Source organism: Octodon degus, unplaced genomic scaffold (assembly GCF_000260255.1).
Source record: "Octodon degus isolate 3935 unplaced genomic scaffold, OctDeg1.0 scaffold00054, whole genome shotgun sequence".
Classification (NCBI taxonomy): domain Eukaryota; kingdom Metazoa; phylum Chordata; class Mammalia; order Rodentia; family Octodontidae; genus Octodon; species Octodon degus.
Window position 1 is genome coordinate 12,912,493 of NW_004524630.1, and position 16,230 is coordinate 12,928,722.

Sequence of the window (16,230 nt, forward strand, 5' to 3'; positions counted from 1 at the left end):
CATTGTCACTAACAGAGAGAACAAAGAGCTAACATAAGAATTTTTTTCAGAATATCAAGCACTCAAGATACAAAGTAGAATCTTTATTTCCACTTAATCATGGATAGTCTAGTAGTTGAATCCCTATAGAATGTTAACAGATAACAATTATATAATTTTACACAATTTGAAATTAAAAGCCATACATAATATTGTAGCATGACAATCATGATGACATAACACTTAAATTTCCATTTTGACATGATATCATCTTTTAATCAGTCATTTCTAAGTCATAACAAATTGTGGGTAATTTGTTGTCATTTAATAGGATGTCACTGAAGCATGTGACATTGTCTAGACTGCTTACTGTCTAGACATCTCTAAGCACATATGTAGCACACACATCATATATGTTTTATTATTACTTACTGGTGATCTCATGTTGGCCTGATATGAACCTGCTATTGTAACAGAAAATACTCCCTGCCACCCAGCCAGGATGCTTCAGTTTGTTATCCAGGTAATAGTTCCTATTCTGGTCTAGTTGCTCCTGTCCTGTCCTTTAGAAATGGAAAAAACAAGGGGCTGGGGAGATGGCTCAGTAGAATAAACACTTCCCTAGCAAGCACAGGGCCTGAGTTCAATCCCCGGTTCCGCAAAAAAAAAAAAAAAGGAAAAAACAAAAGCACAACTAACAGGTTCCTGGAGCACTAAGGACCCACTCCAGGGAGCGACTTTCAATGTATTACTGTCCAATTTGTGCCTTTAATTGGTGTCCTCAGGGATGGGCAGGCCTGGAGCTGGGACACAGCCTCCTCTTGCTTTTCCTACACACTGGAAAGAATGTGGAGGTCAAGTAATCCAGGTGGAAGATTAAACATCCCTCATCAAGGCTGCTGGCAGCTACACAAGGAGCAGACTTGCACCAGAGCCACCTGCCTCTTGGACCCCAAAGAAGGTGGGAAGGCAGAGCCTTGCAGTGGCTCAGAGGTAGCAGAAAGGAAAGGGCAAAGCCAGGTCTTCTGGGTGCTCTGCCATGAAGACCTGCTCCTACACGTGCCACACAGTAAACCACACGTGAGGCAGCCTCAGTGAAACGTGGATGTTAAGTCCTTGGAGTTGCCTGCTAAAGATCAGAGGTGGAGCTCCTGGTTCCAAATCTAAGGTCTCCTATCATGGAGTGGCTGCCACTGCCTCCAATTCCAGTGGGAAGTAACGAGCTCTCATACCCCCAAGTGACCCCCTGTGCACTGGAAGCTAGAGCTGCTCACTGGCCCCTGGCCCCCACTAGAAATAGCTTCATTTAAAAAATTGTATAAAATAGAAGATGGTGCTTTAAGTAGCTAATGAATTTTTCCCCTTTCAGCTTTCTATCACAATTAGGGAACCGCTCCTCCCCTACCCTATTCCCATCTACCCTTGGATGGTTCCCATGAGAAGGATTTTATTCTGCAAGTAGTCAAGGACTTAGTGCCATTCACTGTGCAGTGTTTTGTTTTGTTTTAACCTGTGAGTGCTGGCTATCAATTTCCATTTCTCCATTGTTTCCAAATAAGATGCTTTGTAAAGGAAGGTGAGGGAGAGGAAAAAAAAAATCCTTGAAGGAGGTATGCATATGTAGGGCAGAGAAACTGTAGAATGAAGTGTAAAGGAATTTATGAAAGAAGCGAAAGACTTCCTGGTGAGGCCACCCTGGTTAGATGGCAAGTGCATCAGTGAGGACAGTGCAACAGAGATTCTATTGATGCAGAGATTGTGTAGGAGAGCAAGCAAAGACCCCTCCTGGAGTCTGGAGGACGTGACAGTGAGTAAAAGAAGTTGAGTCATGGTGGCAGAGGCCTATAGTTCCAGCATACTGGAAGGCTGAGGCAAGAGGATGACAAATTGGTACCTAACCTGGGCAATTTAGAGAGATCCTGTCAAACAAACAAATGGGCCCATGTCACAGTTGGAAGATCACCTGGCCGTAGACTTCATAGTCATTGCACGGAAGCTGACTTCACAGCGTATGCGGTGCCTGAAGATAGATGAAGGGTATGCTTCTCTATGAGTTGCTGATGTCAAAAGTGGGTTCTAGACAGACTGCTCTGTAGGAGGCAAGATGGATGAATCATTCTTTTGTCAGATTTTGCTTTTTTGTTGTTGAACACTGGGCCCCACGCATGCTAGGCAAGTACTCTACCACTGAGCTACATGCCAGCCGTAAGTGCTTTTTTTAATTTTTTTTTTAATTTTTTAAAATTTTATTTATTTATTTGAGAGAGAGAGAGAGAGAGAGAGAGAGAGAGAGAGGCCAGCTCCGCCACAAGAGTAGGGGGGAGGAGGGATTTTACAAAGCTTATTTTGTTTTTTTTTTTAAACATTTATTTATTTATTGTGTGTGTGTGTGTGTGTGTGTGGCCAGCTCCGCCCAGCAGGGGGCGGGGCTGGCTGGCATGTGGTACTGGGGGACTGAACCGCGGTCCCTGATGCTTTTGCTAAGCTTGTTCTAAGTAGGTGCTTTAGACCACTGAGCCATCTTTCCAGCCCGTTTTTTTTTAAACAACATAATTTTATTCTACCATCCAAAGAGACAATCAAGGGGTAAGGGAGATAGCTCGGCAGTCTGAGTGCCTGGCTGGCAGGTACAAGGATCTGGATTCAATCCCTGGTACCACATGCCGTGCTGGCCCTGCCCCAAATGTGCCTTGAAACCAGATGTGGTGGTGCACACCTATAATCCCAGCGTGGGGGAGCTAAAACAGAGGATCATTAGGAGTCGAGCTGCATAGCAAGACCCTGTATGAAATACATAAAATAAAGGACAGTCAATATATCTCTAGTGGATGTTCAACAATCAGTTTAACCCCATGAATAAGCCATGAAAAAAAAAAAAAAAAAAGGCTGGTCACTGAGATGCACACTGTATACACCAATACCCAGTTGACAGGGCTTTCAGCCTCTGTACTTCTGCTTGGTATTTGGTATAAGCCCTAGACCACAAGAAATTGGGGACTGATACTCTGAGGTGATCCCAGTCACTACCCACCAATGTAAATAAATCTGCCTCCAAATCTTGGGGGTGTTCTGGTGTTTCTGCTCACCACTGCATTTGGAGTGTTAGCCAGGAAGACCATGCTGACGTCTTTGGCCACCGGTCGTAGCCCTTGAAGATGGAGCAAGACTTCTCCAGGTCCTGATGGGAAGGCATACCCTGGAGATTTCTCAAGTGCCCTTGGAGGCCTGGAGGATTCCTGGATCCCTACTGGAGTGGCTCACACCATCTCCCAAAAGGAGGAAGACACAAAATGCCTGTCTGCCTGCCTAATTCCCACAAGACCTCCAGGGGCACCCCAGTTAGTCCTGATCAGTTAGTTCAAGCAGAAGAAAAGCTTGGTCACATCTTGTTAGTTAAGGCCATCCTCAAGAGAAGGGGGAGTGTTTCACTTGGAGTGCCTTCTGAATGAATGTGCAAGTGAGTGGAATAGACAGCATAAGCAATAGGCTGCTCTGTCTGTGCACCAAGCCTGGGAAGGGCTGACTGTGGTGCTTGATTGGGCCCGCAACTCTCGCTCTGTGGCTATTGACATATGGCATGAGAAGGGACTTGCACCATCCTTAGGTAAGTTGTGCCTAGATCCCCATGAGGGGCATGGCCAGGTGGGCATCTGAATGGTCTCTCTCTTAGGGGAACCCACCCTTTGTGGTGCCATCATTCAAGGGTACACAACATACACTGTAGGGAGATAAAATGGGGACTAATTAGTTAAAACTCACTGACCCTGACTACAGGAAAACAGGCTTTTTTTTTTTAACAATTTTTTTTTTTTACATTTTATTTATTTGTGTGTGTGTGTGTGTGTGTGTGTGTGTGGGCCCAGCTCACCCCCCCCGGGGGGAACGGGCTGGCATGTGGTGCTGGGGATTGGACCGCGGTCCCTGTGCTTTGCTAAGCTTGTTCTAAGTAGGTGCTTTAGACCACTGAGCCATCTCACCAGCCCCAGGAAAATGGGCTTTTACAGAGTTAAAAATCTGCTCCTCGTGGGGCTCCCAGTGCCTTGATGAGGCATGTTTAATCTTCCACCCGGATTATTTAACCTCTGCATTCTTTCCAGTGTGTAGGAAAAGAAAAACAAGGAAAAAGAAGTCCATTCTTCCTGAGAATTCTGCCTTGGCACCCTTTTCAGTTGCTGTAGTTGCTAGCCACACCTATAGCTTCACTACCTCTTCCTGACTCATCTACTTCCAGCCAACTAAACGGGTTCCAATTCATTGCTTGCATTTGGCCACAAAGCTCCTCCCTGCACCCCCCAAATAAACCTATCCTGGCCAGATGGCATCATCTAATGCCTAACTGAGATGACTGTCAGCAATTCCTTCTGTATTCTGGATTTTGATTGAGGAAAAATTGGACTGTCAGGCCTGAAAAATGAGTTGCACTGTGTAGGGTCTGAATAGATAGGAAAGGCTGAGCTCTATCAAATTGGACCCCTGAGAGCTCATCCACTGCAAAAGTTGGGGGCAAACCTATGACTATCCTGGTAGATAATGAACCAGAACTCTCTGACTTTGAAAGTTTCCTTGGTCGAAAAGTTAGCATCAGTGGAGCAACTGGGTCTCTTGCCTCTCATCCCTTCTGCCAGGTACAAATTTGCAGCCCAGGAGGACATCTCACCAAGCCATTCAACCTCCCTTTTGTTTACAGCTTTGACTGTTGCCTGAGAACAAAGATACAAACATTCACAGATGGTGTGTACAGACTGTACAGACATACACAGACACCCCTCCTACAGCATCAGAGAGCACTCAACTATATTTTTGGCCAAGATGAATTATAATAACGTGTTATAGTCAGGTTTATAAGGAAAACCATACCGGATGCATAATTTATAGGATTATTTTGTAGTAGTCACACAAAAAGTCAAATATAAAAGAGTTCAGAAAATTTGCCCATATGCTTAAAACCCAGAGAATCCAGCTGAGGTCCTGGCTTCCATGGCCATGTGCTATGTGGGTCCATCTGAAGACTTAGAGCCCATGACAGTGCCCCCCAAGAATCCAACTGGACACCAAGAGCCCATGAGAATGTTTCGTGCAAGCTTGTTTCAAGGATCTGCCCTGGGAAAGCCTCAAGGTAAGTGATGGAAACTGGAAAGTCTGTGCCAGTAGTGTACCAAGAGGCTGAGGAATCTGCACTGGAGCCAGGAAGTGACACTCAAAGTAAGGACCAGAGCCACTCCCAAAAGTACCATAACCATCCTCAGTGACAATGAGGTCTTAAGCTCCTCCAATAACAAGAACAGCTGAGTCTATATCAGAAAATCCAGCATGTCAAGCTTCTTCAGGACATTGAACAGTGTGCTATTTTCCCCTCTATGACCAGGAAGCGATGCTCAAAGTAAGGACCAGAGTCCTCCACCCCACTCCCCCAAAAAGTGAACTGTATCCTTTCTCAGTAACAGCAAAGTCCTGAGCTTCTCTGATGATAACAGCCAAGTTCATACCAGGAAAGCCAGCATGACAAGCTCTTTCAGGAGAACCAACAGCCCTGTTTCTTCCTCTCCAGTTCTCCTCTTTATGTCATTTTCAACAGTCTTTACATGAGCTTCCCACACCAAGCACCATGCTGATTCAGTTCAGCCGGGTGTTACAAGTTGACCAACAGTTATCAATCCACCACATGATCTTCTGCAATTTTAGAAGTTTGTAATTGTAAATAGACTGCTCAGAATTTTGGTAGGTCTACTCAGAATTTTGGTAGGTCAATTAGCAGAGATGTCTTATAAGAGGAATTTGGAAGAGATAAAATCTTTTGTCCACAATTAGTATACATTTTTTGTATTTTGTCTTAAGAATAGTGGCAACTTTCATGTCCCCTTCTTTCCTACAGCTTTCAGCTCAGTTGTCTACATACACTCTGTCACCTATGCAGACCTTCAATTCCCATTTTTTTTTTTTTTTGTTACCATCTCCTGGGCATCCCGGGACAATTGATTTAATTGGTTCCAGGTCAGATTTAGCCCCATCCTTGTCTCTTGGCTGTGGCACAGTCTCTGAAGCATTACTGCCACAGGACTGAGCATCAGCTTTGTGAGAGGTGGAATCAACTTCTCCAGGTCTGGGTCCACAATACAGCTGGCCTGCATGCTCTGGCACCCAGAAAGGCTGTTCAGCACTTCACGGCAAAACACCAGCATAGCCTTGACCCCAAATTAGCACTGGGCTCGGTCCTGTCCATTGTCCAGTATGAAGATCTTTCCCAAGGACACTTCTGAGCTTCTTTTCCTTTACCTGACTGAATTGCCTTTCTGCTGTTGTAGACCTGTCCCTAGTAGGATTTAAAAAGTTAATAGTATATTACGCCGAATGAAGTCTACTATTATTATTATTATTATTATTATTATTATTTTTTTTTTTTTGGTGGAGCCAGGGATTGAACTCAGGCCCTTGCACTTGCCAGGGAAGTGCTTATTCTACTGAGGCACCTTCCGGCCCCTGAAGTCTTATGAGGTGTGAATTTTGTAGGGAATGATTTCTTATTTTCTTTTTGTAGTTGAATTTTGAGTGTACAGTGAGCACAGGCAATGATTCCTTGGCCTTGAGGGTTATAAGGAATTCTTGTGGTAAAGGAAATGTGGAAAGTTTTACAGAACTTTTGGAAGGCAGCACTTGTATAGACTGGGCCTTTGTCAGGCTTAAGTGCCTGCAGGCGACCGAGGGCCACCAGAGGTGTATGCTGTGGCCCCTGGCTCCATCATTGCTCAGTAGTTGGCAGACTGTGGAGCCTCAAGGGTCTCATGAGGTATGGCTGTAGTGGAAAAGCCAGGTGAGGGCATCACTCTCCCACCACTGCCCACTGGTCTGTTTGCCTGCTTCCATACTGGTCAGCAAGAGAGCCTCCCGCTGCTGAGCTACGCGTGGGCAGGCCAGCAGGGTAAAGGCTGGGTGGAGCCCACATGGCCATCACAGCCCACAGCAGCAGCATCACAGCCCGCCCATCACAGCCCACAGCAGCGGCATGCAGACACCAACTGCATGATGCAGCACCCCATGACCTGCTTTCAGCACTGAGTCCAATCCACCACACGAAGCTGGGCAGCCTCAGGAAAGCCGTCTGGGCTGTACTCACCCACTATTTGGTGGGGCCACAGCAGGCCCAGCTGGAAGTTTCTCATAATAGATTGGCCTTCCACATTAGCTTTGGATTTACATTTGCCCAATGATATTGTGATCTACACTTTGTACGGATACTGGAAGGTTTTTGTTGAAGACAGACAATAGCCAAGCTGCCCTTACAGGTACAGCAGAGCAATCTCGGGCAAAATATCTCTTGCCTCCATAGCTGAAACAAGTAACCTTGTGCTTTCCCTTTCCTCTAAGCTGTGGATAAATAACCCAAGTGATCATTGCTGCCAAGGTAGCCCTTTGTATGTATGAGGAGCCAGTGTGTGGACCACTTTGAATCATTTCGGTGTAACCCATTGCATGTGGGCTTCTACAGCCTCTTTATAACATTTATTTGCATTTTTCAAGGCTGATTGTTGAACAATTAACTTAAGGATGACTCTATTTTATGAAGGGTGGAAATCTCAGCCTGTGATACAGCAAAATTTTCCTGAACTGAAAAAGCGGGAGTTGGGGCCTGGGGAGATGGCTCAGTGGAATAAGCGCTTCCCTGGCAAGCGCAAGAGCCTGAGTTCAAATCCTCGGTTCTGGAAAAAAAAAAAAAAAGAATTAATGAAAAAGTGGGAGTAGCCAGTAGTCACTTGTGGTGTAATTAAATTTATCAGTTTTACTTTGGGCAGCTGTGAAATAGAAGTTGCAGCGAAGCACTGCTTTAGTGGGAAAAGGTCTTTGCCCCACACCCCTCCTTGCTTATCTGGTTAAGCAAAGCTAGAGGGTTCAAGCTCTGTGTGTGTGGGGGGGGTGCTATGGCTCCACCATCTTTTTTCTGCTCAGGGTTTAATTTTTTTTGAGGGGGGGGTGAAACTGGGCATTGAACCTGGGACCTTGTACTTGCCAGTCAGGTGCTTATGCTGCTGAGCTCTTTCCCTGGTCCTCAGGGCTTAATTTTAAAACAATGCTCCAGGTCAAATCCTCTATGGTTGTCTAACAGGCATACAACCTTCAAGACACTCTGTAATCAAGATCCACAAAGAAAAAGTAAACACAGAAAACAGTAATACAACCAGCATTTCAATATACACCCAGGGGGCCTGCCCCTTAGCTCAGTTGTTTGGGGCCTGGGAGATGGCTCAGTAGAATAAGCACTTGCCTGCCAAGCGCAGGGGCCTGAGTTCAATCGCCGGTTCCGCAAAAAAAAAAAAAAAAAATCCAAATACATCATTTCTGTATAGATATTCTTGGAGAAGTATTTGCCCCATTTTTACATGTGATATGGGCTCACCATGGAGGATATCAATAGGCTCACTGTTGAGGCTATCAGTACACCTCTGGGCTCAATATTGATGATGTTGATACGCCTCTCCCTTTTGTGTGCACACTAGGGGTGTCCTTCTCACCTGCTGTGTGATGAATTGCCTCGTTCCCCAGGTCCCTGTTCAGGTACCAAACTGCTATGTCCAGCCTGGCTCTCAAACTTCCCAGGATGAAGACTGTGAAGGTCGGAGAGAAGGCGAAGATGCGAAGACAAGATACAGAAGCCCTGGGTCAGGCGGAGCCCTCCCCTGTGGGTGCTAAGAGAACCGCTCAGCAACTGCAGAACATTTCTGTATTCATGCAGCAGTTTGATGTCAGGTGCAACCACTCTGCCTGACAGCTGGCTCACCTCTCACAGCCCGCGTCTGGGGGCTAGAACACCTGTTTGCCTTGGGCACTCTGTGCTCCCTCTCTCTGAATGTGACACCAGCTCCAGCTCAGCCTCCAGAGGAGCCAGGTGTGTGGTGCACACCTGTAATCCCAGCACTTGGGAAGCTGAGGCAGGAGGACTGCTGTGAGTTTGAGGCCAGCCTGAACTGCATAGTAAGACTGTCTCAAAAAAAAAAGAAAGAAATGTTAATGTAATAGCAGTTATGTTAAAAAAAAAATCAGGCCACATGGTGCATGCCTGTAATTCCAAATGGCTTATTCACTTTTGTTCACTGCTGAGACAAAATATTCAACAATCAAAGTTGAAGGGGCAAAGGATTGTTTAGCTCACAGTTTATAAAGCTCTCAGTCCATGATCAGCTGGGTCTAAGCCAGGGTGGCTGGGCGGAGGAGCAATGCAATGGAGAATGGATCACGGCAGGCAGGAGGTAGAAAAACACACAAAGGGCCTGAACAGTGATTGCTTCTGGTGTCCCCCCGCCCTTTCTTCTTATTCAAGCTGCTCAGGGTGGGTAGCACTCACATCCTTAGCCTAATGCTCTTGAGCCTAGCATTGCACCGTAAATCAATTCTGGCATCATACACTTCCATCCAGCCACCTCTGAGAAAGCCCCACCTACGACCACGTGAGGCTTTAGGCGGGCATCTAGGCACACGTCACAGCACCAGCTCTGTAGGAGACTGAAGCAGGATGATTGCATGTCTTAGTAAGACCCAATCTCAAAATTAAAAAGTAAAAAGGCCTGCGGGGAAGGGTTGCTGTAATCTCAATTACTCAGTTAGGCTGAGGCCAGACCCAAGTTTGAGCCAGTCTGGGAGCTCTAGTGAGACTCTGTCTCAAAATTTTCAACAGGCTGTTGCTCAGTGCTAGGGCGCTTGCCTATGATGCCTGGGGCCCTGCGTTCAATCTCCAGTACTGAAAACAAAAGCAGCATCAACATTCCTGGATGCTCTACTCAGGATTACTCCCATGATGCCCTGCTTGCTGGAAGTCTTTCCTGTAGTCCCAGCTGTCTGCATGTGCAAGGACACGGTGAGGGCTGTGTCACTCTGCCTAAGGCGAGGCTGTATCCTGACCTCTTAGATTTATGAAAGTGAGTCCTAAATAAACTCTAGTTCTTTAGATTATAAAGTCCAAAGTTTCTAATACCCTGTGTCTCCATTGGTTATAATCATTATGAAGGGCCACCCAGTACATAGAAATGGAACTTACAGCATTACTTCAAAAGGGATTTTTTTCATGAGTTTTCAGCCTATCAAAGGCCATTTGGTCTTTTCCTGTACACAGTTAAGCCAGATAGATGGGTTCTTAGGTAGAGAAAAAAGGGGCAGCTGAGATGTAAAGATAATAATATCCATGAAGCTGCATGAAAATATCATGACAGACTTCCCTGCCTATCCCAGGTCCTCGAGGAGGATAAGAAAGCAAAGAAAGAGGAACCACAGTAGTCTCCGCTTGGCCTTCCTTTCCGCTCCTCTGTCACATCAGACCTGTGTCCCCCCCAACTCAGACTCACAGTCTGGCTGGAGTCCAGCTTTGCTCAGTAGCACCCCCTTCGGGAAGAGTTCCCGGCTCACGGTGTATAATTCTGAAGGACAAACCATGGCTATTATTTGGGGGCGTATTTATAATAGGCTCTTTAGGTGTGCTCGCTGTTTCTGGAAATGTATAAACATAAAGGGACCTTCTTCCCCATGTTACAGAAGAGAAAAGAGACTCAACAGAGACGGAATACCTTGCTCTAGACCCGGGGCTAGAGAGTGACAGAAGCAGGGCTCAGACCCGCACTGGGCTGGTGTCCAAGGGCCCCAGTCCCGTCGCACTCCGCTGAGCTGAGCACATGTCCTGCTCCTCCAGCTCGGTGTGGCGTGACACCCGTGCTCTAGGGCTGGCCCTGCCGGAGGTGACCCTCCAAGGAGGCTCTATCTACCCCACTGGCCGCCAGCTCTGGCCCTTATAACAGGGTCAGGGCTTCACTTTGTTTTAAACTTTTGTACTTCCTTTTGTATGTTTATTTTAACGATTTCTTTTTAATTCTAGTTCATTATTTAAAAATTTAAACACTACTGCAGTTGAAAAAGTAGAAGTAAAAATTTCTTTTTCTGTCTTCTTCTGATCCCAATCCTACTGAGTACAATGATTATCAACCTTCCAGGGAATATTTTTCACACTTTTCTATGTTAAGTAAGTAAGTAAGTGTGTGTGTGTGTGTGTGTGTGTGTGTGTGTGTGTGTGTGTGTAGGAAGAACTGCTTTCTCACAGTTTGGTTGTCTGTCATTTTTTTTTTTTTTTAAATCATTGTCCCTTCCAGTTTGTAAACTGCAGAAAGGTAGATTTAAAAAGTATTTTTAAATTAATCTGCATAACACCTTGCACAGCAACATGTTCTTGTTGGACTCACAGGAGCACCTGAGTGCAGGGCGGGAGAGTGGCAGGAACACTCTCTGAGAGATCCTGAGGTCACCAAAGGAAAGGGTTCATGGGTCACAGGGAACAGCACGCTGTCCAGAAAGCTTCCAGGCAGCTGGCCTGAACTGCCGGCCTGTGTACCGGCCCCTGCTGTAAAACCACTCTTGTGAGTTGTCTGGTGGCCCAGTAGGGAAGGGATCCTACTGCAAGGGGAGGCCCGAGGGCGGGCGGAATGTGGGCCCGGCCCAGTTTAGGATTACAAGTGCCACAGAGGCGTGCTTCGGCCACACTTTAAATAGCCAGCCCCTTCCTCTGGCCCCTAGATAACTCTGCCCCCCTGACTGGACCTCTGGCGGCAACTTCACTAAGGTTTGAAATGTTTTCTTCTCTCTCTCTCTCTCTCTCTCTCTCTCTCTCTCTCTCTCTCTCTCTCTTTCTTTTTCTGTTTCTGGGTCTCAGATTGCAGTTTGATAGAGTCATAAGGCTTAAGAGCCAATTTTGATTTTTCTCCTAGAAGATGTTTCTGACACTTAAGATGTGCAGACACAAAGACTGTATGCTGTTTTCTTGATTTTTGGAATCTTGGGTGTCTCATGACTTAAGGGACACTGTGCTTTGAAGAAAGAGAACCGCACCCACACTGAGAAGAAAGACATTGAGTTTAATTTCAATTAAACAGAGACTTGGCTGTGCAATTAGGTGCTGATCAATTCTCTCTCTCTCTCTCTCTCTCTCTCTCTCTCTCTCTCTCTATATATATATATATATATATATATATATATATTTCTTTTAGCTAAGTATATCCTATCATTCCCACTTTTACAGAAACAAAATAAGGCTGAGTTATTCATTAACTTCTCTGCAGTGAGACGAGGCTACGAGCAAAAGGAAGGTTTGAACCCAGGCTTGTCTGACCACAGCTAGTGCCCTTTCAGCCGCAACACGCTCCTCCTTGATGAGCTGTAGTGAGGCTCAGGGGAAGGACCACTGCTTCTCTGAGGGTCTTCCCATCAGTGGAAGAGATCCATCAGATAGTTGGTTAAAGGGATACAGACGAGCACAAGACCTCACCTAAGGAGCCTCCTCCAAGGGGCTGAGGAGGCCTCCAGGCAAGGCTTGCTCTGGCTCCTCTTCCTTGGCCCATAAGCAATCTTTGGGGCCTTTCCCTCTACCAGCAAAGGCACCATTAGTGCCCTGACTTTCTCTTTGACTTTCTGGACCTGACAGGGGCCTGACTGCAGAGGTGGAGCCAAGTTGCCCATGGCCCAAGGGGTTCCTGCTGGGACAGTTCTGTTAAAAGGAACTTTTTTTTTTTTTTTTTTTTTTTTTTTTTTTTGAGGCTTAGGGAAAAGTCGCCTTGTGTACTTCCCTAAAAAAGAAATCAGGAAGGATTCACTAGAAGACACTTAGCTGTGCAAAGAAATTGCAGCAGCTAATATAACTGAGGAGTGTAATGAAAGCAGGAGGGACAGAGGAGATCAAGCCTGTTCTGTATACCTCAGCAGTTCTGTGGACGCAGTCGCATCCTGCAGCCTCTCTGAGCTACGTCATATTTACGCAGTAGAAGTTATAACACACCCAAGGTGTGTTTTCAGCGTTAAGTGAAAGGACCCTCGGTGAACGCCTACTCTGTAGTAAATGTCCACTAAATGTGAGCCGCATCCCGTCTTATCTTCCAACAGCGTCTAGAATAGACCTTCGGCATCTCTGGCAGTGACACCTTTAGAACTGTGGTGCTTTACCTATTCTGTGGTTGCTGATGCTGCTGTGGTGGTGGTGATCTTTTCTGCTGTAACGTTTCTATACTTGTCAACACACACACATAGGTCATCCTCTCTTTTGCTTTCCATAAGAAATGGAGGAATAGATACCTAGACAGCTTCAGATTATCTTGTTCGAAGTCACTGGTTCCCCTCCACTTCTCAATTTTCCACATTCCTTTGGAAGGATTTTTTTAAAACTGGCTTTTATTTTCACATTACAAAAATAAAACATGTTCTTTGATGAAAATATAGAAAACATAGATTAAGAAAATATTCCTATAATCTAACTACTAGAAGGGAAATATTTTGATAGAAAGCCTAATCTTTCAATACATATGAATACTTTATAAAATATTTCCCAAACATATCATACACTTTATACTGCTTTTACTTCATATATTATGAACAGGGTTTGTTTCAATATACTTTCTACAGTTTTTAATTAGTTTATTTATTTTTGCAGTACTGGGGATTGAACTCAAGACCTCGCACTTGCCAGGCAAGTGCTTATTCTACTGAGCTATCTCCCCAGCCCTTCTACAGTTTTTAAATGATTAAATACTAATTCATTGTATTTGTTTGCCATACTTTGTTAACTCTACCACTTTTAGCATTTATGTACTTTATGGTTTTTTGCTTTTATAAACAATGTACATCCTAAATTCCAAATCCTTGCTTATAGCCACAATTACTTATTTCTTCTGCAAAAGGATTAAGTGGCTTTCATAATATGTATGATCTCATCATTTGCTTTGCCCTCAAAACACAGGATAAAGAAACCAAAGCACAGGCCAGTGTAGTCCAGCTGGCTGTAGCATGGCCAAGAGAACTCAGACAACTAGTGTTACATGAACACTTCCGGGCCCCCAAGTCCCAGCCCGAAGCAATCTGGGTAGAGGAGGCAAAGTCTGTTCCTTCAGTGTCAGTGTTTTGCTTCTGCTAAGGGGAGGAATGATAGTCCCAGTAGATGCTGCCTGGCTGTACAATGAGAAATGTGAAAGAGGACACCATTCTGCAGACAGAGGATTCACCCTCTTGCAGTGTATTTTTCCCCTTGGAAATCTGCTAGTGAAGGGAGGAGACTTTCTTTTGAGATTCCCAATAGTAACAGAGAATCCCACTTGTTTTCCAGGTGGGATGGATAGCGGGGTCTCAGGCACAACCAGTAATGGCGAAACAAAACCAGTGTATCCAGCCATGAAAAAGGCAAAGGAAGATGACACTCTGGAGCGGGGGCACTGGAACAACAAGATGGAGTTTGTGCTGTCAGTGGCCGGGGAGATCGTTGGCTTAGGCAACGTCTGGAGGTTTCCCTATCTCTGCTACAAGAATGGGGGAGGTGAGAGCCACTGCACCCTCCTGCCGCCCAGGAAGACAGTGCTTCCATCTCCTGCCCTTACTGCTCTTCTGGGGAGGCCATAGATGCGGGCGAAGGAAGCACCCTGAAGGCCCTTAAGAACGCTGCAGGAGTCTGAGGTCTAGAAAGCTATGTGAGTGTCCTAAGGGGCTGCCAGGTACAGTGCTGCCACATAGAGATGGAAGTGCAGGCCTGGAACCAGATGGATCTGGGCTTGAACTATGGCTTTGCTGCTTTCTGGGTGGTCTGGGGAAAGTTACTTAATTACGCTCTCAGAGCCTTGGTGGCTACTGTGAATCAAGATAGGAATATGTGTCTTTTAAGGTGGTTGTAAAACGTAGAGATAAGGTATATGAAGTGCTTAATAAACAGTAGCTACGCTGATGATAATACGGATGGCAAACTGTTCTGTGGTCTTGAGATTCCTCAGCCTTGGCTTTGTGGCTTTGTGGCTTCCCCCTTCTCAACGGGCACCATGACATTTTTCAAAGCCATCCATGGCTCAACCTCCATCAGTATCATAATCATGGCTCTTCTTTTACAAATTTCCAACTACAAGTGGGAAATTAATATGTGAAGGGGAGGGTGTCAACTCTAGCTCTTTGCTAGGTCAGTATTCACCTTCCATTCTCCTCCATTCTGGCCCCAGGTGGTGACTTTGGTATTCCCGCTGCTAGGGAAACACTTATTCCACTGAGCCATCTCCCCGGCCCCTAGTATTCCCACTGCAGTGGTGGTAATTCTGCGGCTCACCTGTTGTCAGGGAATCCCAAGTCTCTGAGGGAAGTCCCAGTGGGATTTCCTAAGTACTGAAGAGTTTTAGTTGACCAAAAGATTAGGAAGATCTCCAGCTGGTAGGCGAAGCCTACAGAGTAGGCATTCTTATTTGCAATGAGCTTGCAGCCAGGGCTGGAGGAATACAGAATGCAGAGTTAGGTCACTTGGGAATACCCCAAGGCCACAAAGACTGGGAGGTAATCTAAAACAACACCCATCTTTTGAGGGGAGTAGGGGTCTTCAAACCTATCAGGCTGAAGTCTCCAGTGGGTTCTGGAGAAAGAAAGCATGCAAGTCAGAGTGGAGGAGGCAGGAGTGGGTGGGGGAGAACGCAAGAGAATGCTCCGGGCCATCCAATCTCATTCCCAGGTTTGTGACAACTGGGGACTGACCGTGGGGTTGGAAGTTGATTTGTGTTTCTCCAAAGGGATAGCAATGAGCTCATGTGTCCTTTCTCCCCAGGAAGTTTTGGCCAGTGGCCTGAAGTGGCAGGATTTTGCTCAAGCTACAGAAGCAAGAGGAGAGGGCTTCCCATTCCTATCTAGTCTTGGGCACCGCTCAGGCTCGCTGTGGAATTTGAGCTTGAGCACTTCGCCTTGAGAGACTTAGTAGGGATGAGCTGGCCCAGGGCATAAGCAGGAGGCAGGGGCCAAGCGAGGCATCGCGGGGCTGCCTGTGGGACCTCGTAACCAGCTTAGCGCCTCACGTGCCCGAAGATTAGGGACTGAGCAGCTTTCTCCAAGCCTCTCTGGAATTGGGTGAACGTCGGCCCAGGGATTAGCAGGCCTGGCACGAAGAGGTGAAAGACAGTGCTTCCAGGTTTCATCCGAAACTGACAGGCTGAAGGCGGCACAGGAAAGGAGAGCAGTGCCAGGCACTGATGGAGATACGGGGCAACCCTGTGGTCTGTGCTCCGCTCTGGGGGAGCGGCGGGACCCTGCTGACTCCTTTGCAGGCAACACAAGTGCGTGAGGGAAAGAGGATGCAGGGAAGTGGGGGCAACAGGATGGGTACTGAGGCTTTGTTCCCCAGAACTGAGCCTGCCTCCCAGCATACTCTTTGAACCTGGTAGTTGACATTTTAGGGGTCCTGAGATCAGATCAAGTTCCCTCTCTCTGTTTCTCTCTCTCTCT

General features: G+C 46.2%; 1 protein-coding gene across 3 annotated transcripts in view; it reads left to right on the forward strand.

Annotated features, from left to right (window-relative positions):
• The first annotated feature begins 11,483 nt into the window (after positions 1-11,483).
• Slc6a13 (solute carrier family 6 member 13) overlaps positions 11,484-16,230 on the forward strand; it is a 43,251-nt gene continuing 38,504 nt past the window's right edge. For 2 of the 3 annotated variants that reach the window (XM_023717668.1, XM_012515226.2), the window contains exons 1-2: positions 11,484-11,569; positions 14,096-14,302. In XM_023717668.1, the coding sequence (XP_023573436.1) occupies positions 14,101-14,302 (202 nt within the window). In that variant the 5' untranslated portion in view covers positions 11,484-11,569; positions 14,096-14,100. The remainder of the gene's footprint in view (positions 11,570-14,095; positions 14,303-16,230) is intronic. The other variant, XM_023717669.1, reaches the window with a different exon arrangement.